Source organism: Tyto alba, unplaced genomic scaffold (genome assembly GCF_018691265.1).
Source record: "Tyto alba isolate M040663 unplaced genomic scaffold, T.alba_DEE_v4.0 Super-Scaffold_19, whole genome shotgun sequence".
In the NCBI taxonomy this organism is placed as follows: domain Eukaryota; kingdom Metazoa; phylum Chordata; class Aves; order Strigiformes; family Tytonidae; genus Tyto; species Tyto alba.
In genome coordinates, this window is record NW_024881281.1 from 1,632,417 (window position 1) to 1,652,786 (window position 20,370).

Consider the following 20,370-nt stretch of genomic DNA (forward strand, 5'->3'; position numbering starts at 1 on the left):
CACTGCGACCTTACAGATCTGCCCTGGAAGGTCAGCCTCTGAGATGCTAACCTGCGTGGATAGAAAAACTCTTTGCTTTCCAGTTTGGACCGCGTTCCAGAGAGGCTTTCCAGCAGGACCTGGAAGAAGCAGGTGGTCTCTCCATTGTGGACTGTCTGCCTCCTTTATCTCTGTATGAAAAACAAAGAAGCTGCAGTTTAGGTATTGCAATGCCACATGCCAGTTCAGCTTTTGAAGAAAATATGCCTTATGCTAGGGGTAGGCCAAGTAAGTCTTCCTATATCTGTTTCTCTGCAGTAATTTCTCTTAATGGTAGGGCCTCCAGTTCTTTAGGTTTTGTCAACCCCTTTTCTTATGCCTCCTATAAGGCAGAGCATGTGCTACTGGTTATTTTTAGCATGGAAAATTTCAAGAGCCCACGTGGTCCCATTTAGTTTAAACTTTGCCAACCTTGTCCAGTTCTCTTTCACCCAGATCGTATTTTTTTCCTGAGCGCTGTGTCACTAACTATAGGGTTTGTAGGGAGGCATCCTGGCCTTGCTGTTGAAGCTACATTTACAGTTTAGCTGTCTGCTTGTCTGCTCTGTGATCCTTCAGGACAGTCTTTAATTCTAGGCCTGATTTCCCCTGCTTTCAGGGTTTGGAAGCATAGCCTCTCAAGTGCTGGGGCCGAAGGGAAGCGGGGGCGGCAGGGACCGGCAGCGCTGTGGGGCTGCGTCCCTGCACATCACGGGGGCTCAGTCACTCTGGGAGTTGTCTCTGGCTTCTTGTAGAGACCTGAAGCAGCTTGCCCCCAGAACAGACCTTCTTGTGTGTAGAGAGCTCTGAAAACCTGGAGCGAGTGCTTGCTCAGCTTGGACCTTGAGAATTAATTATCTGGCTTCTCTGTGAACCTCGTGCTGCTAACATTTCTAACCTTAAAAGGATGTGTATACTGAAGGGTTGTTTGTCCTGGCTAGAGAAACAAGGTGGTTTAAAACTGCCCTGGGACCCTAATGCGAACAAGTAGAATAAATTGATTGTCCTTGGCTTTTTTTTAAGGTAGGCGAGTGTGTATGTTCATTCTTGTCCTCATCTCCCCGATCTTTACCAGGAGCTTTCCATAAATCAAGGCAGGATGCAGATTTGGAGAGCTGACTGACCCCTGCTCTCTCCCCTTGGTGTCTTAATCCCATCCTGACCTACTGTGGGGATTATTTAGCAAGTTGGAAAAGTCTCATGTCCTAGCTGCGGTGCTCTGGCCGTGCCTTGATATAAGGTGTGACATTTAGACCGGATTCCTGACATGCCAGAAGGAAGTGGAAGTGCCTGGTGGCGCAGGGCGAGCGCGTACAGTGTGTGAGCTCTGTGCTATTTTTGGTGTGGGGCTGCGTGTGGCCCTGCCTGTTGGGAGGCGGTGCTGGGGCATCCGGCGCTTCACGCAGGTTCTGGCTTTTACAAGCTGATGGTCTCCAGTCCAAAACCTCGGGAGCTGCTGCGCTTCCCCAGCGGGCTCCCCCTGCCCGGAGCGTGCGAGGGCTGTCGGGCCAGGCTCCCTCAGTTTGGCAGTGTTTGACGCCACGTGATTTGACAAGTTGCCATTTTCTGTTCTGCTGCTGGCAGGAAAATCCCAGGCTTTCTTCCCCCCATGTGTTTAAATGCTCCCATCTCCCCTGCAGTCCTGAACTGGCCGTCACATTGGCAATGGAGAGAGGGTTTTGTCGCTCTTAAATGTGTTGGAAAACGGATGTGGGCTTTAGGAGCTCTCCTGTGGAGGAAATGGAGGAGAAGTATCTGCTGCATCCTATGTGCTGTTTGGTTGAGCAGGTTAAAAAAACCAGCCATCCAGGCATCACATCAAAAGCGACATTGTGACCAGCATAGCAAAATCAGGCCACTGAAGTCCTCCAATTGTGTTTATGTAAGGAGATGCTTGTTGGCATTAGCTGTCCCCTAGCCAGCTCGGTGCTTTCGGGTGTCTGCTGGCATCTCGTGCGGAGCCACTGCCTTTTATCTCTTTCTAGTTGATGGAAGGATGTGGGATTCCCATTTAACACAGTCGCTGATAGTATAATGCAGCTTTTGCTCAAACTAGTCAAATGAAAAACATGAAACTAAATGATCTTTGCAAGGGGCAGTCAGCTAATCCCCCAGTCCCTACTGATCTAAATATCACAGCAGAGTGAAGATCTTTATCTCAAATTATATTAATGTTTAAATGACTCCTAGAACTGTTTCTCTGCCAAGCTTCGGGACAGGACTGTCCCTCTGTGGGGCATACAGCTACTGTCTTCCTGCGCTGCAGAATTGTGTGGGTCTATTGTTCGTACAGTTGGGGCAACTTAATAGAGAATCAGATAATAATAGGGCTGTCTGTTTAATCAGGAGAGCTTGCTGGGAATGGACTTATGTGAGCTACTCTAATTTGAGTTTGTGGTACGCCTGTGAGCCAGCTTGTAGGGTGGTTCTGCATTAATTATAACAACTTAAGCGGACAGCAGATGAGCACTCGCAGTGGCTTACAATGTGCCATTGTGTTGGAGAGCATAAATGTGAACCTTTTGTCTTAGGAATGTACAGACTTCACCCTTTCCATTTACCAAGTTCCAAAAACCAAGCATCCAATTTATTGCATAAGTTTGTTGTTTGTTGGGGTTTTTTTAATTCCAAATCTCAGATGTTTCCATTAACCAAAAGTTCAACCTCATCAGCGAGCCCTGTTACCTGACTGTATAAAGCCAGCTGGAAGTAACATGGATTTAGAAGATATCAGATATGAGTCTGTGTTCATTTGACATTCATGTGTAGAACAACATAAATACCTCATCTCTGATATACTGGAGATGTGTCTGGATTTCTTAAATCATGTCTACAACTGACCTTTGATTTGGGATTGAAAGAGAAATTTTCTAGTCCCTATTTTTGCTATTCATTTATCTACTCACCTCAGTCATTAGGACTCTGCAGTAAACGGTACAGAAGCAAGTCTGGCATCTGAGCTAGCTTGGATGAAGTTATGTGTTTGCTCCTGTGGGATGGGAGGATGTGGCTGGAAGAGGTGAGAAATCTGGAGTGAATATTAAATTATCTGAGACTTGGATGCTCAGTTTGAGCCTGAGGGAGGCATGGTTTTGTCCCTCAGCTAGAATGTAATCAGCTCAGAGTTGTGTTTGGAAGCCGTGGTCAGAACGCTCGCTCTGATAGCAAAAGCCTCTTTCTGGTTGAGACAGACTAAGCATAGTCAGCAGACTGACTTTGAATGTCTTCTCTTGTCCAAGAAATATTATGCTTCTGAAGAGGAACTAGATAATACTCTTTTCCAGTGGGTGGTTCTCATTTCTAGGACTTTGCTATCTCCTAAAAACAATCTTTATTTTTGTTGTTCGTTGGCAAAAGTCTTGAGGCTTGTTTGGAGAAAAGTCTGTCGTGTGTAAGCATTGTCAGACATGTCTTGGTTTGCTTTGATTCCTGCTCAGTGAGAGCATAAACTGTAAATGCTTTGCAGCAAGGCTCTTCTGGGGATGCGGGTACCTGTTTATCTTTGTGATCCAGCTGTAGACTTCCCTTAAGGAAAAGGAGAGGCATGTCAGCCCTGCCTCATGTAACCCAGGAGAGGTTGTAAGTGAAGGAGTGTGACTGGGACATGAGTCTTAGTGGTGTCCAGGCAGGGGAGGGTTCATATGCTTTCTAAAGTAAAAGAGACACCTTTCACCTCTAGAAAGTCAGAGGAGCAGCAGCTGTCAATTTAGTAAATTTAGATCTAAAACAAACTTTGTGGCTGGGTTCCTAAGTAGTAGAGTCTCTATCCAGGCTGCTTTTGCTAGACAAATACTGCTGTTATAATGGTATTTCTCATCTTCACTACTACAAAATTTTTTAGAGGGACTTCTGGTTACTGGGAGATGCTTTCTTCATCAGGCTGTAGTTGCTCTTTGCTTAGGAATTCCTACACTGCACGTGTGAAAATAAATGAAGTAGCTGCGTGTTGCTGTTTTGCTCCTACTTAACTGCAAGCTTCTGGCATGTGCCTGCACACAAGCCTCTTGCAGTGCTGTGTGTGAGGATGTTTGCAAAGCACTTCACCTTCAGCAAGTTGTGATGTTTGAGAAGAGTGCTGTCAACCTACGGCACTCTCAGGAATGTGATGCTGCCTTTCATCACATCGGAGAGCTGGGGAGACCTGTGTCACGGAATGCTTGTGGTAGAGCTGTGTTGTGAACCTGGCCTGATGCTGGAGAGCCCGGCAGTGCTGCCTGCTGCCCTTGGGTGTAGGACTGACCTGCAAAAGTGAGTCAGGAGAAAGGTGAATTTGATGAGCGTAATAGTGAGAACTGTCCATATATCCCTAGACAAGTAAGGATCTTGTTCAGTGGTCTGCTGGTAGAGCTGAGATGTGAATGTAAAGAGTGCCTGGGAAACAAGCCTGTTCACACTGATAGAAATAACTCACGACATTTGTGAAACTTTAGCCTTCCTGTTACTTTCCTTGTGACTATTTTAACATTTTTTTTTTTTTCTCCTCCTAGATATAATTGCTGAGGCTCTGTAAAATGGCTTTACGCTTCCGCAGTTTCATCCCATATGCCATACCTGGAGTGCTGGCACTTCTCGGCTGCTGGTGGATCTATGCCCACAGAAAAAAGCATGCAAGCTATCACGACAAACAGGTAATCGACACTGAAAAAGAGCAGGAGGAAGAAGTGCCAGAGAACAATTCATCATCCAGAACAGAAGCATGTGTTCCTCAAAGACTGTCTCTCTCATTGGAAGAGGAATGGCCAGAGACTGAAACCTTGACCTCCCTGCTGTCAGCGGGGTTGATGACGCCCTCTCTTCTGTTGCAAAGTCATGAGAGGCTAGATCTCTCACAGGACCTTCCAGACCTGTCAGTAACAACAATTCAGCCCAGCACTCTTGAGGACGACAGTGAAAAACTAGAAACAATAGGATCTCAAGATGAAAGCAGTGTCCCTGCTTGTGTTTCTCTCCCTCTAATCTCAAAGAGCACAGAGTGCCACAGCAGTGCTGCAGTGAGCCTTATACAGGATTCAAGCTCTAGTGCAAACCAAGATCAGTGGCCGTCTGCATCACTGACAGGAGAGTCTTTGGGAATCACGGAGGAGATCAGCAAGGCAGAGCAGTCAGATGAATCTTCCTTTAAGCCCCCTAAGGAAAGCCAGATGTCAGAAATTCTGATATCGGATACTGGGTCTGTGACAGCCCTTTGCTTGGGATTGGAGAAGGAAGCCAATACCCCACAAGCCTTTCTTAATAATGAAGTGGAAGTTGTATCAAGTCACAAGGATTCTGCAGTACGCATGTTGCCAGATAGTTTGGAGTCTGCCTGTTTGGAGCAGTGCAGGGAAGAAGAGGTGTCTGAGTCCATTGCCAGTACAGTACCTGTGTGTCAGGAGGAGGACACACAGCCGAAAGGAGATGAATTGGAAAGAAAGGAGATTGGAGGAGTGAGTTTGGACAAGGAGGAAGTTGAGAAAATAGAGCAAGTAGCAATACAGATAATTTCCAAGGTCATTTTGGCAGCAACTGAGGAAGTGCTATCTGGTGCTGCCTGTGATGCGTCTGCTCGGATCTGCCAGGCCGCTGCCAGCCGAGCTGAGACGCCTCCGGAGATGGCAAGCGCTCTTTGCTCTGATCAGATGCTTGCAGAGGAAGCTCCCCAAGCTGATGAGAACATCGCTGCGAAGGGTGATGCTGCGGTCCTGACATCCCCGCAGACAGAGGGGCAGGATCAGAGCGTGACGGATTCCAGCTGTTTAACGCACAGCTGTTTATCCAGCCCTGTTCAAGGAGACACAAAAGACTGTCGGGTGAAGAACCGTGTGCGCGGTGAGTCCCGACAAGTTGATCGGACTCCTGTGGAAAACCACAGAGGGTCACTGGAAAGGTCACCTGTGGTTATGGAGGACTCTGGGTGCAGCACATATGCGTTTGGAGGTGGGACGAGTGTGGAGGACCCGTTGCAGAACACAGTGCTGTCTGTCATATCAGGCCAGCATTCGGACTCACTGAGCATATCTGCAACCCAAGACATGTCTGCTGAGCAGAGCTCAGTACCAAGTAAAAAACCTCCTACTCTGAAGCTACCTGAAGACAGCAAAGTGCCATACAGTAATGGGATATTGAAAGAGGATGGTCCGGACTTGAGTTCTGAGTGTAGCAGGGCAGCAGGGATGGATGGAGATCATTCAGGAGGTAAGGGATTTGAAAATCCTTCTACAAAAATGTGGGGAACAAGCATTTTATATGCTATAACCCTTCTACTTCCGAACATGTTCAGATAAATCCTCTTCATGTTTAACTTCCCCAGTAGATGAATATTTAGCCCTCATGTGCAGGTGGGTATGCATTTGCTCTCGGAATTCCCAGCTCTGTAGGATCCAGTGTTAGCTGGGCGATCCTCAGGGTATACTGCAAAGGGGTGAACGGGCTGGTCCCCTCTCAGCACAAAGCTTATTGTCTAAAGCTAAACGTGCTGGGGTGAAGTGGGCTGTGCCTGGATGTAGGCCAGGCTGTTGAACACCTTGCTGGTTTAAGACCTGCTAATACCACTGGTTTCTGCTTCAGCTCAGGCAGCCTCTAGTGAGCTCTGGGTTCTTATCTGTGTTTACGGGCTGCTGCTGAAAGGAATCTATAAGGCAGGTTTCTGAGGTGCTGCTGGATGAGCCAGGGAAGTGCTCTGATGAATTGTGATAAAATCAGTTGGTTGCAGACCAATACCCTGAAGCTTTTTTGCTTGGAAGGGTAGGTGCATGCCAAGAAATCCCAACAGGGAACAGTATTCATGGAGTTCCCCCATCTGTCTCAGTGTTGCCTTTGCCTTCTAGATCCTGGATGATGTGTGCCTGGCAGAATACAAAGCTGTCTGAGCAAATGTTAACCTGTGTGACCTTGGGGATGGATGTTAAAATCCTTTGTAGGACCCTGTGGTGCCAACAGCCCTTAATGACAGGATGTTTTTTGTAATTGCTACAAAGTAGTTGGAATGCTGCTTGTTGCAAGACTTGGCCATTGAGTTTGCCAACAACTAAGGATGAAACCCACATAACATTTTCACTAGCGAAGGTAACCATAGGAAGAAAATGGTTTTGCCTTGTTGTGAATGCTGGTGGGGCAAGAAAGGACAAGAGTGTTGTGGAGCCTGGTGACGGGGGCTGAAAGCCGTGCACCGAGGCAGCTGAAGGGTAGAGAGAGGAGGTGTAGCAGGTAAAGTTGATAATGTGGCTGTGTTGGATAAGAGGTCATAGAGCTGTCCTTCACACCCAGTCTGTGAGACTTAAATCCTCATCCTTGTCTGGGAAGTCTGTGGCAATCGGCTGCACTGTTTGACTTTATAGGCATCTGTGCTGTGTTACTGGTTAAGATGTGGCAAATGTGAAGCAGCTGTTGGGTTTATTTTTCTCTTTGGTCTTGCACTGGATGGTCTGAATATTTGCAAGCAAGTGAGGATCTTCATGCTTCTGCTTTGTAATCTGGAGGAAGGATCAACCTTGTGTTAGACTGTATCTGGAACCTGACCAGGAGGAAGCTGTTTGAGTTTGCTCCCTTCCCAAGTAGAAATGTTCCTGGTATTGGCTGGTAGTTTGGGAACAAAACACAGCTTAGCTCTGGCACCTTGTTTGTCTGAGCATATGACAAATATGGGCAAGAAGCAATCCCCTACCCCGGCTAGTAGCGGGCACCCCTGGCACTCGGGTCACTCTTCAACCCCTGTTGGGGCAGGAACATCAGTGCAAAAAGCAGATGAATAGGTTGCATGTCCCTCCCTGCATGCTGAACTCCCTGTGAAGGGCCCTGTTTAAGCCATGGGGAAAATGCAAAATATGTTGCTGCAGCAGCAGCTCAGTGTTGATGTTAGCATAGCTCTCGTTCAGCTGGTAACTTTGATTTATAGTGCCTCATCTACGCTGCTGTGTAAGGTGTCACCATGTTTGATGGACTCCTGCTGAACTCAGGCTGCCTCCTGTTGCATTCCCAGAGGTGTGCAGGTTTTTTCCAGGACTAAAAGGAAACTCAGTAGGCTATGTGTGACAGGACTTTGCCCTTTCTGAAATACTGGAGAACCTGATACAGGAACATCCCAACTGAATGCATAAGAAGAGCTCAGTGTAACCTCTTTGTGAAATGATGTGTCTTCATGGCCTTGTGTCTAGTAGCTGGGCTGTGTGGGTTGTCTGAATGCTGACACGTGTGTGTGTGTCTTGTAGGTTCAGATGCAAATAACATGGATTTTGTGGACAGTGGCTGTGCCATGAGGAAGACAGTGACTCGCCAGAACTCTAAGCTAGGAGGAGAATCCAGCAAGTCTGACTTCATTATCTGGGAAATAGAGGTCCCAAAGGTAAGCAGCTGCTGGCCTGCTCGTGCATCCTGCCCTGCCCTACGTAGCCATCTTCTGTTTTTTCCAGTCTGGTACTGGCTCAGTGCCATCCCAGGGAGATCAGTGACAAATCAACGAGGATTTAAGTGTTTAACTCCCATTAGGACCCAACAGGAGTGAAGAGCCAGGACACAGCTGTAAACAAGAGGCATGTCAGGGCTACGCCCAGGGTCACCTTGGTTGTTGGACTCATTCCCCATTATCCTCCACCCCAGTCTGTTAGTGTGATGCTTTGAAAGCATTCAGAAGGCTTTGGAGGTACACAGTTATTAAGAGCAGGTGATGAATGTTGTGTGTTTTTTTTTTTTTTTTTCTTTCCACTATGTAGGAGGGTTATGTTTCAACTGCCCATCCAAGCCCTTTCTCACAAGCTGAATGCTCATCTGAGCTATTCTGTGGAGCTGCTGTGTCTCTGCCATTATAGTGAGCTTTCTTTTGGGTTGAGAGAGAGATTGTGGGGTTTAGGACTGTATTCGTACCTTTGTGCCTGCTTTTGTATATGCAAAATCACCTGTGGCTGTCCTGGTCTTGCAGTTCTGCTTCTCAGCAGACCTGAATACTGAGAGTAATGTGAGACAGCAGCTCCCAGCAGGGCCAGCGTGCTGCCTCGAGCGCTGGGACGCTGTGACTCCAGTGACGACATGTAACATGCCTTGTAGTGGATCGGTAGAACACAGGCTAAGGAAGCAGTTTTACAGCAAGAAAATACATTTTAGTTGTTAGTGAGGACAGGCTGTCGCTTTTTTTTAAGGTATCTGCCTTTACATTGTATAGGATTATCCATACTGACTCGGGCCCAGCACTTCTGCTCTGCTATCTGGTCTCTGATGGTAAGTGGTGGCTGGTGCCAGTGGAAGAGTAGAAGTGACAGGACTTGCACAGGCACCTCTCTCCATCACCCTGCACAGCTCTCCAGGGACTCTGTAGTCTAACGGGCATGATAGCCTGGTTTACTCTCCTGTGAATTTGTCTAATCCCTTTCTAATCCAATTAGCTTGTTTAAAAATTGCTAAAACTTAGTATTTTGTATTTGAATGAAAAATGTATGTAACATGCTTTTTAAAAAATGAAAGTGGTGGGAGACTGGGAGAGGTGGTGACTTGACTTGACTGTAGGAAGACAGTAGCCTTTACCAGGCCTGGTTTTGTCCCACCAAGTCTTTGTGTTGTTCTACAAGATATGAAGATGGATCTATCAAAATGAGCTGTGCTTACTGATCTGTATCTACCTTGACTTATCACAGGGCAGCTGAACTCTCCACTGGTCCAGCATTGCCTTGTATTTATCCTGCCTGGCCCTATGCTACAGGAACTGGGAATGTGGGTGAAATAAGGCACAGAGAACAGTGTTGTTTGATCTACATTTCTCTTCCTGACTGTTGCTTTCTTGTCCTTTCCGTAAAGGAATTAGTTGGCCGCTTGATCGGCAAGCAAGGAAGATTTATGAGCTTCTTGAGGCAAGCGTCTGGTGCCAAAATTTATGTCTCAACACTACCTTATTTCCGTGACTCCCAAATCTGTCACATCGAAGGCAAGTGGAAAGTCTTTTTATTTATGGTCTAATATATAGTTTGGGGACGTTAATTAGATGGGCAAGGAGTTTAAACAAATTTAGTGTTTTTGTGAGTCCAGTGCTTTACAAAACTTTTATGGTCAGTGGTGTTACAGTAGAGGTGTGTACCAAGTCACCTGTGCCTTGGCATACAAACCCTCTATTCCAGAGCTGAGAATGCATTTTAACATCTTTGGCTGCTGTGGTTTCACCAACACCTTCTGCAGATCACTTCTGCAGGCTTGAAGGAGGAGCAATGCGATGTGTATCAGCAGATGCAGCCTGTGAAGGATGTTAGATTAACTGTGGCTGAAGAATGCCTGCCAGTGAATTGCGTTCATACTGGAGGCTAAAGCTGTTGAAACTTGGGCCTGGAAGTCCGAGTTGCTCATGTTGGTCTGATACCGGGTTGCGTGGTCAATCTATTAAAACTTAAATTGTTGATGTAGTGCAGAAGGCTTCTGGTAGCTATATTGCTTCACATGGTGGGGGTGGAGGTCTCCACAGCATATCTGTGCTACAGAATTTCTGCTACAGTGATTTTTGTCTTCCAGGCTCCCCGCATCAAGTAGAAAAAGTACTGAGCCTGATTGGCAGGAAGTTCAAAGAGCTGTGTCTCACCAACATCCACGCTCTACCTCCACCGACACCAATGACGCTTCATTCCCTCCTTATGACTGCCTGGGTAAGTCCCAGCTCGCTGGCTGCACTGATGTCAGGGTGGAAGGCTGTTGTTGGTCACTGCCATCGTAGTATGCCATCTTCATGTGGCTGGTTCACAGGTGCCCTCAGAAACAGTTTGATTTCGTGTGGCCATCTGTTGTCCAGCTTACGTAGCTGTTACAGATCAGATTTATCTACCTGTTCTTCCACTACTCTTTCTATTCTGCCTGAGCTGAGAAATGTAGAATCCCTGAATCATTGAGGTTGGAGAAGACCTTTAAGATCATAAAGTCTAACCATTAAACTAACACTGCCAAGTCCACCACTAAACCGTGTCCCTAAGAACCACATTGACATGCCTTCTGAATACCTCCAGGGATGGTGACTCCACCACTTGCCTGGACAGCCTGTTCCAATGCTTGACAACCCTTTCGGCAGAGAAATTTTTCCTAATATCCAATCTTAACCTCCTCTGTCGCAACTTGAAGCTGTTTCCTCCTATCCTATCACTTGTTACTTGGGAAAGGAGACTGAGACCGACCTCACTACAACCTCCTTTCAGGCAGCTGTGGAGTGATAAGGTCTCCCCTGAAACTCCCTTTTCTTCAGACTAAACAACTCCAGTTCCCTCAGCTGATCCTTCTACGATTTGTTCTCCAGACCCTTTAGCAGCTTCGCTGTCCTCCTTTGGACATGCTCCAGCACCTCAATGTCTTCCTTGTAGTGAGGGGCCCAAAACTGAACCCAGTATTCGAGGTGCAGCCTCCCCGGTGCCGAGTACAAGGGGATGATCCCTTCCCCAGTCCTGCTGGCCACAGTACTGCTGATAAGAGCCAGGATGCCATTGGCCTTCTTGGCCACCTGGGCACACTGCTGGCTCATATTCATCTGGCTGTCAACCAACACCCTGAGGTACTTTCCCACCGGGCAGCTTTCCAGCCACTTTTCCCTACGTCTGTAGCATTGTCTGGGGAGCTTGTGACCCAAGTGCAAGACCCGGCCCTGAGCCTTGTTGAACCTCATACAACTGGCCTCAGCCTGTCCAGATCCCTCTGTAGAACCTCCCTACCCTCAAGCAGGTCAACGCTCCCGCCCAATTTGGTGTCATCTGCAAATTTATTGAGGGTGCACTGGATCATCTCATCCAGATCATTGGTAAAGATATTAAACAGAACCGGGCCCAATACTGGGCCCTGGGAACATCAATTCCGACTGGCCACCAACCGGATTTAACTCTGTTGACCACCACTCTGGGCCTGGCCATCCAGTCAGTTTTTTTCACTCAATGAAAAGTACCCCCCTCTCCAAGTGATGAGCAGCCAGTTTCTGTAGAACGCTGTGGGAAATGGTGTCAAAGACTTTAGTAAAGTCTAGATACTCAATAACCACAGCCTTTCCCTCAACCACTAAGCAGGTCACCTTGTCAGAGAAGGAGATGAGGTTAGTCAGGCAGGACCTCCCTTTCATAAACCCATGGCTGACTGGGCCTGTTCGCCTGGTTGTCCTGTATGTGCCACAAGATGATCTGCTCCATAACCTTCCCTAGCACCGAGCTCAGACTGACAGGCCTGTAGTTCCCTGGATCCTCCTTCCAGCCCTTCTTGTAAGTGGGTGTCACATTTGCCAGTCAACTGGGACTTCCCCAGTTAGCCAGGACTGCTGATAAATAACTGAAAGTGGTTTGGTGAGCACTTCCACCAGCTGCCTCCGTACCCTTGGGTAATTCCCATCTGACTTACGTGTGTCTAAGCAGTGTAGCAGGTCACTAACAGTTTCCCCTTGGATCGTGGGAGCTTCATTCTGCTCCCCCATACCTGTCTTCCAACTCAGGGGACTGGGAACCCTGAGAACAACTGGTCTTACTATAAAGACTAAGACAAAGAAGGCATTAAGTACCTTAGCCTTTTCCTCATCCTTTGTCAACGTGTTTCCCCCATGAGCACAAGGGCTAGCAATTGTGAGGCTTCTCCCAGATGCTTATGGAATATTTCATCTGCCTCTTCTTCCCGACTGGGTGGTCTGTAACAGATTCCCACCATGATATCTGCCTTGTTGGCTGCCTCTCTGATTCTTACCCATAAACACTCAACCCTATCAGCAGCATCATTAAGTTCTAGGCAGCCAAATCACTTCCTAACATACAGGGCTACCCCACCGCCTCTCCTTCCTCGCCTGTCCCTTCCGAAGACTTTACAGCACCCATTGCAGTCGCACTCCGGTTGTGCGAGTCATCCCACCGTGTTTCTGTGACTGCAATTATTATTATAGCTTTCCTGCTGAACAGTGGCTTCCAGCTCCTCCTGTTTGTTGCCCGTGCTGCATGCGTTGATGTCGATGCACTTCAGCTGGCCTATTGATCCCGCCACCTTTTTGGGGGGGGAGAAGCCCTAATTCCTACGTGAATATTCTCAGGCACTTCCGTGGTTTCTAACACATCGGCAGCCCTTGTGTCTTCATTGCTGCAAGAATCTCCATCCCCTGCCCCCACTGAGATGGCAGACCAAAGGAGCTCACTAGCACACTGTCCCTCAAACATTGGCATGCTGCTCCCAGGCTTATCTCTAGTGATCCTGGCTTTATCCATTCCCCCTTCAAATCTAGTTTAAAGCTCTTTCATGCACGTCTGGCCTGGTAGGCTTTTACCTACTGACTAGAGGTTTGCCTAAGGAAATAAAAGTTCGGTCTCAGGCAGAATTGACTGTCTGCCCTCCCTGCTCGAGGGCCACGCTGATCCATTGCCATTACTGGTATTGTCCCTCAATCCTGCAGTTAGTTTTATCCAAATGTTTTACTTCCTTATGGTATTTAATTACACTTAAAAGAGGTTTTCATGTCAGTGTTTCCCAGAAGAGTTTTCATGCTTCTTTTTTGCTATCTGGATACTTGAAAACATTTCTTTGTTTACATTGGGCATCTAGAATCCATAAAGTAACTGCGCACATAAATGTCTCCATGGATGTGAAGACAGGCTTTGTTCTGGAGCAGTGAATTTACACTGGGAAATTAAAGGCATTTTAGATGTGTTCTGAGCACAGTAATGCTCGGCAGCTGCCCAACACAATGGCTCTCTAGCAGCCAGGGCAAATTACTTTGAAAATGAGGCCTCTGTGACAAATCTTGGACAATCCCTGCGAAGATTACCTTGATGTTTAAAAACCCCGTGGGCAGGGAATCCTTGGGAATTGTGCTGTGTTGATAACACAGCGCGACTTGACCTGCATCGTTTCTGACTCTGCTCGCTGATCTCTTGGGTAAATAGGTCTTACAGCTGCTCTGTGCCAATAGTCTTTTTGTGTACAAGATGGGCCCCTCCCCAGGTCTGATTTCCTTTAGAACAGCATGGAGTAACAGCCAGTAGCTTTCTGCTCCTGATCCAAAGAAGCCTTTGGAAGTGAAATACCAGAGTATTTTCCACCCCTGGCCGTAAGCCTCAGGAGTTGCTGGTGGAGTGTGGAGTAACTGTGAATGAAGCTTGTGCTGCAGCGAACACTAATGAGAATTTCTTTCCTCCACATGGCAGTTGTTCCTCCCAGATGGCGTCACTGTAGAGGTGGTTGTGGCAAACCAGGTCGATGCAGGGCACATGTTTCTACAGCAGCATACGCACCCCACTTTCCACGTCCTGCGTAGCCTCGACCAGCAGATGTATGCCTGCTATTCTCAACCTGAAATTCCAACCCTGCCAACTCCCGTAGAAGGCAAGTAGCTTGGGTGCTCACAAATGGTTCAGCTGAGAAACTTCTGGGGTCACGCGAAATCCCGATGCCCCTGAGCTAGGCTTGGGAAGTTTCCCAGGGAATGAGAGTGTGATAGTTCATTTGTCACTTCATCTTTTTTTAAGCTGCTGCCAGGGTACAGATGTTGTGCTACTCTTCCTTACCCCGCTCATCCCTGCTCCCCAGACACTTAGTTGCATGTTGAAATTCAGAGTGAGATAAAGTCCGTCTCAGGTTATTTCTAATCAGCTTGGCATCTGGTGTATTTATGCTGACAAAGTGTGGAACTACTCCCGAATCTTCATAGAGTCGCTGTCTGCACGTGGTGTAAAGTGGAGGGTGCATCCCACGGAAGGGGTTAGTAGTGCTTACTTCCCTTTTTGGAGACAGACCTCGCTGTTGGTGACCAAAGGCTGGGAGGGAGCCGGGTGCCTGGGCAGCGCAGCATGGCAGTGGCGGGCAGAGACTTGAGAGTAAAACCCACCTCCCCGGTGCCCCGTCTGCAGGCCTTGTCTGAGGGGGCGTGGGCGGTGGTGAGAGAAGATGGAAGCAGCGTGAGAACTGCTGTCGCTTCTCGGGAGCTGACTGTGCAGCACTACTAAGGCTTGAAGGGCTGATTTCTGGAAACCCACTTACACTCAGCCTTTCTTCTCTGTACTCTTCGTGTTTTGCAGTTGGTATTATCTGCGCAGCCCCGGGCCTGGATGGGGCATGGCTACGGGCTCAAGTCATTAGCTACTTCGAAGAGACCAGTGAAGTGGAGCTCAGATACGTGGACTATGGAGGATACGACAGAGTGAAGATCGACACACTCAGACAAATCAGGTCTCTAGCTCCTCTTCCACGGCCTGAGGCCATCTCTGGCTTGGATCTTCATCAGAGGCATCCATATCGTTTGAATTGCTTATAGGTTTTTCCACAGCTGAAGCAGGAAATGGTAGAAAGGTTTGTCTCGGCAGTGGGTGTGGATTCCTTGGGAGCACAGCAAGCTCTTGCAAGGCTTTTTTTGAAGGGGAGGGGAGAGGAAACTGCAATTTCTGCCACTTCAGCATGGAAGCTGAGTAAAAGGTTGCCTTCAGGAAGCCCTGAGGTGTAACTGATGAGCTAGGAATAAGATTCAGATTCTCCATTTCCCAGCCCCATTGGCTGGGAGAGCCGTATTGGATGAGGGTTTTCTTACACGAGCCCATTAAATACTTGATTGTGCCCCAGAGGTGGGAGAAAAGCAGCACAGCCTCCGTTACAGAGGTGGTTTTTGGTTGGAGCCCAGTCCAACTTGGCATGCTAATCAGACAGTTTATTGCTACTGCTGCTTAGGTTGCTGGGAGAATAGGCTGATTTTTTTACTGTCATCAATTTTAAACTGAATTCCTGTTAGAGCAATGGATTAATCAATGTCACCTTAAAGACTACAGGAGTAACTTAAAGCCATGTTCTTACTCGGATTCTCTTTTCTTTAAGGTCTGATTTTTTATCACTGCCTTTCCAAGGAGCAGAGGTGCTACTAGACAACGTGATGCCGCTTCCAGGTAATCGTGCAGGTTTAAACGGATGCCAACTGTGCAAGCCATGAACCTGTCTAAACGTTCTTCCTCCTTTTGCAAGCACAGCCTCTGATGTGACTAGAGCAAGGATTGGAAAAATTGTACTTTATTCTTCTAAATGTGCTAGCAGAGCATAACCTGTCAGACTCCAGGGGAAGGATGATAAATGTCCAGGCTTTTTCCTGTGTGGAAGAGAGAATGAATTATTCTCTAAACAGCAAGTTGGCAGGACTGGCAGGGTATAGGTGAAGTAGCTGTAACTACTCTGCCTTATTCTGTCATAGAGTAGCTGTAAATGCAAACTGTTTTTAATCTGCTAGGCAAGTATCTGACATTTTCCTACTGAAATGACTGATGTGTATAGTTCTGTGTTCTAAAGGCTACCTTCCAAGCACTGGAAGAATGTCAGTCACTCCCTAGAAGTGCCTTCTGGTTTGCTTTTTCTTTGCTAGTGGTGTTCGAGATGCACGCTGTGTTGGTGTCCCAAGAGCTGCCCTTCGGGGAGCGCAAGGGGTGGCTGTAGCTTTGGGGTCAGGCCAGGATTTGCCGCCGGGTTTTGGGGCTGGCAGGACGCTGGGCGTGCTGGAGGTGGGTGGCAAGGCTTAAGCTGCCCCCAGCAGAAGTCAGTGTTTTGCACGTTCCCTGAGGTAACCGACCTCCTCCACCATCTGTGGGCTTGTGAGGAGTTCGCTTGCTGGAGGACGTCTCAGGGTGGGGAGCACATAGGAGAAACTTTATTTTGCAACAGTTTGGTAGGAAATAAGTAACCTTCCTCCGACATGTAGACCTGGCCTAAGCGTTTTCAGCGTAGATTGTGACTGCATTGCCTGGGACACAAGGGTTGCCTGCTACATTACAGGTGTCGAGTTAGCAACAGCACCCACCTAAGCTGTGAAAGCCAAGAGATTTGAGCTGCCAGGGCTTGCCCAGGGCGCGTTTGGCACTGTTCAGGTGCCAGCCAGCCTGCGGTACAAATGCTTTTGAGTTCCCGTTCACAGTATTGCACTCTGTGCAGGGTCAGTAAAGCCCTGAGGCCCCTAAGCTTAGTTTAGTAAAGATCAAAATACTAATGGCAGCTCAAAGGTACTGCAGAAGAATACTCTTCTGTCTTCAAAGCTACCTAATTCATCAGCCATTTGTGTTCACATTAACTTAGCAAGTGGCTTTAGAAAGCACTTCATCCTTTCCCTTCAGCAACACAGCAGGCGTAATGCTTGTGTGATCTCCAGCTTAATAGACTGGTTTCAGCAAATGTGTACAGCAACAGTAGGTGAGGATTCTCTGGCCTAACTTATGTAGGAGGTCAGATGAGATTAGCTTAATAGTCCCTTCCGGCTTTTAAAGCCTGTGAATGTCTCATTTGTTTTCTCCTGCCCTTTCCTTCCCAAAGACGAGGATCACTTTTCATCCGAAGCTGACGCGGCCGTGAGTGAGATGACCAGAGGCGCAGTCCTGGTGGCGCAGGTACGCGGGAGCCGTCTGGAGAAGTCTTGCCGCCGGTTTGACCTGCTGCTGTCACCCTCTCTGCCCACCCCCCCGGCACGCCGCGCGCGGTGAAATCGAGAGCGAAGGCAGAGCCTGCAAGCCGGGCTGCCGGGCAGGGTTCTCGTGGAGAAACCTTGGCGCTGAGAACTTCCCCGCGTGGCGTCAGCCCTGCTCGGGGCTGTGGCCGGGAAGGGATGAGTGATGCGGGCACCCGGCTGGGCTGACAGGGCGCAGGGAGGCCGGTGTCCAGGCATTCCCCTGGCTCTGCACCGCTTTGCCAGTCTCACCCCACCGCCACTCGGGCCTGCCCTCCGCCCGGCCGGAGGGGAGGTGAGGGCTCCTGGCGGTGTCCCCGAGGCTCCGGCGCGCAGCGCCCGCTCTCGGTGAAGAGGCACTGGCCTCCTGAAGCGCTTCCAACAGCGGCCGTAGCCACCCACGTCTGCTAACGGGGACGAGTGGGGAGCCGATGGCGCTCGTGACGCTCCATCTCACAGCTTCCTCTGGGTTAGCGCGCGGCCGGAGCGCGTCGCTGAGCTGAGCGACTCGCCGGCTGTGTGTCCCCGTAGCTCCGTTTCCTCGAGCCTCCCCATAAGTTTGAGTATCCGGTGTGCAGTGAATGACGCTAGCCTTGTGTCCTCCGTGGCTCAGACCAGAATTGCTGCACACGAATGTTTTTCCTCCGTTTCTAGGTCACAAATTATGACAGTGCAACTGGTCTGCCGCTGATACAGCTGTGGAACTTGATGGGAGATGAGGTGCGTATGTTGACGTAGCTATTTTTTCAACACTGTTAGAGTTTATGGTTACGCAGACTTTTTATTGCTTAGGATCTTGCTGATGTTTCTTGCCAGTGATTTGTTCACCTTTCTACTTTGTTGTTTCACCTCCCTTTAGGTGGTGTCAATAAACAGAACTTTGGTGGAAAGAGGATTTGCTCAGTGGCTTGACTACTAGCAATGTCCTAGATGCCTCAACAACTCTTTCTGCAGAGGAAAACAAAAGAAGAAATCTTGTTTTGCACTATTACAATTCGGTTTGGCAACCTCTCGTGAGAAGACCCGTTTATGGCATTTTGTGGTCCACTGAAACTAGTTCTGCTCAACTGTTACCATTTCACCAGAAGCTCATACCTCATCTCAGTGAAAGGCAGGGTGTTAAAAGCCATAATGACAGATACTGTAGCTTTAAAGCAAAAAATCCTCCCTGGCCTCTACTCGAAAGTTGAATGGAAAAAAAAATCTTAAACCTTGGGGCTTGCCTGAAGCCAGCAAATGCCCCTGCGACGTTAACTGTGGTAGCATTTTTGTTCAAGATGTGTAATACCCCATGAACTTAGTGTATGCTTGTCCTAAAAGTTACATTGATTGTCCTTTTTTTAACAGCCTCTGCCTATGAAATTAATGAATGTTATTAAGGAATTTAATGTTCGGTTATGGATTTTTCTATATTGTGCCACTAACCTGCACAAACAACATTCATCTTGTGTCTTCCTTATGCCGGGAGGTGGATGAATTGCATTCGTTGCACTTACTGTGGCACTTGTCTCACTGCAGTCATGGTTTTTAGGCTTGATATGCTTAAGGAAGGAAGCTGCTCGGTGCAGATGCTTGAAGTGCAGGATATGTTACCACTACAATTTTTGCTCTGAGATGTCATGTATTTAAAGAAAAGAACTGATTGCCAAGCCCAATTGTAGTTTATATTTTTCTAGCTGTGCAAGTCTGTAAATATCTATAAAAAAAACATTGTAATATTTTGTACAAGAAAAACACTGGAAACAAAGGGAACTTTACAGAAACTTTTTCACACCAAAATGTCCTGTGTAGGTAGAACTGGTTTGGAGTGCATTAGGGTAGCCAACGTATTTGGAGCTTCTGAACATCGGGAGTGTTTCAGCTCTGCTGTATACAGGTTTAGTATTCCTTTAGGTTGCTGTCTGGTTTGAATTGTGATCACTGCATCCTTTGCTATGTTGCTGTACAGATATGTTTAAAAAAAAAAAAAAAAAAAAGTAACAACTTGGCATTAATATTGCAGTGGTGTTCTCTCAATTTTTTTTTTTTTTTGCTCCTTTTTAGATTTCTATTACGTATTTAAAATTTCACTCAAGTAATTTAAGCTGACTTAATACTCTTAAACACGTGCCCTCTAATGTATATCATTTTAGATATGTATTGAGCTGGGATTTATTGCTGGCAGAGAAGGTGTTTGCCAGGAAAACGTTTGTAGTCCTCAGAAGTTTTTTCAGGTGGATTCAAGGATGTCCTTACATCCTATGAGCTAACATGTCAGTCCATCACACATTTGGATAGTTGCCTACAAAAGCATTTGGTCCAATCCCTTCTGATATGGTATGGTTATATTCTTTTTTTTTTTTTCAGTTCTCTCCTATTTGGTACTTATGATCTAATGTTCGTGTTTGCAATAACATCAGTGAAAACTAAATTGGGTAACTTGGTTAAATCTATAAAACATATATCCTCTTGAAATGTTTCTTTCCATTTCAATTAAAGCTCGAATTTTAAGCTGTCTTAATCAAACTGTGATGACTAAGAGCCTTCATTTCCTGATACAGGTTTGGGAAGGGAGCTCAGTGGGATAAGCAGGTGAGATAAGATCCTGATGACTTTTCAACAGATGCAGAAAGGTCAAGCTTCAGATCTCCTGGGGTTCCTTTTATTTCCAGCTGAAAACAGGGTTTATTTCTATGATGAATTACTTATTAGAAAGCCTTAGTCTGAGCACTGGTACCTAAGGCTGTTGAAACTGTTAAGTATTTGTGGAATTCATTTACTCTGGACTCAGGACATCCCTTTTGTCACACTTGTGTGTTGAAAAGTGAAACTCGGGAGTCTCTTTCTATTGTGCAGGCTATAAAATCCCCTCTTTAAAATGTTGGCGGGTTTCTTGTTCAAGCCAGGTAGTGCAAAGATGTGAATTGGCGTCCCGGTGAATTTGTCCTCACCCTGGTATTGGAGCACCTTGCACCTGGGAGAGCCCGTCGCGGTCGGATGTGTCCACACTCCCTGTGTGG

The 20,370-nt window shown here is 47.4% G+C and overlaps 1 protein-coding gene across 5 annotated transcripts in view; it reads left to right on the forward strand.

Annotated features, from left to right (window-relative positions):
- The window catches only part of AKAP1 (A-kinase anchoring protein 1), a 26,222-nt gene extending 6,361 nt beyond the window's left edge, over positions 1-19,861 (forward strand). For all 5 annotated transcript variants that reach the window (XM_042791415.1, XM_042791413.1, XM_042791414.1 and 2 more), the window contains 10 exons: positions 4,506-6,192; positions 8,205-8,338; positions 9,781-9,907; positions 10,483-10,613; positions 14,112-14,289; positions 14,982-15,132; positions 15,769-15,836; positions 17,242-17,315; positions 18,026-18,091; positions 18,231-19,861. In XM_042791415.1, the coding sequence (XP_042647349.1) occupies positions 4,530-6,192; positions 8,205-8,338; positions 9,781-9,907; positions 10,483-10,613; positions 14,112-14,289; positions 14,982-15,132; positions 15,769-15,836; positions 17,242-17,315; positions 18,026-18,091; positions 18,231-18,290 (2,652 nt within the window). In that variant the 5' untranslated portion in view covers positions 4,506-4,529 and the 3' untranslated portion in view covers positions 18,291-19,861. The remainder of the gene's footprint in view (positions 1-4,505; positions 6,193-8,204; positions 8,339-9,780; positions 9,908-10,482; positions 10,614-14,111; positions 14,290-14,981; positions 15,133-15,768; positions 15,837-17,241; positions 17,316-18,025; positions 18,092-18,230) is intronic.
- Positions 19,862-20,370: the final 509 nt, after the last annotated feature.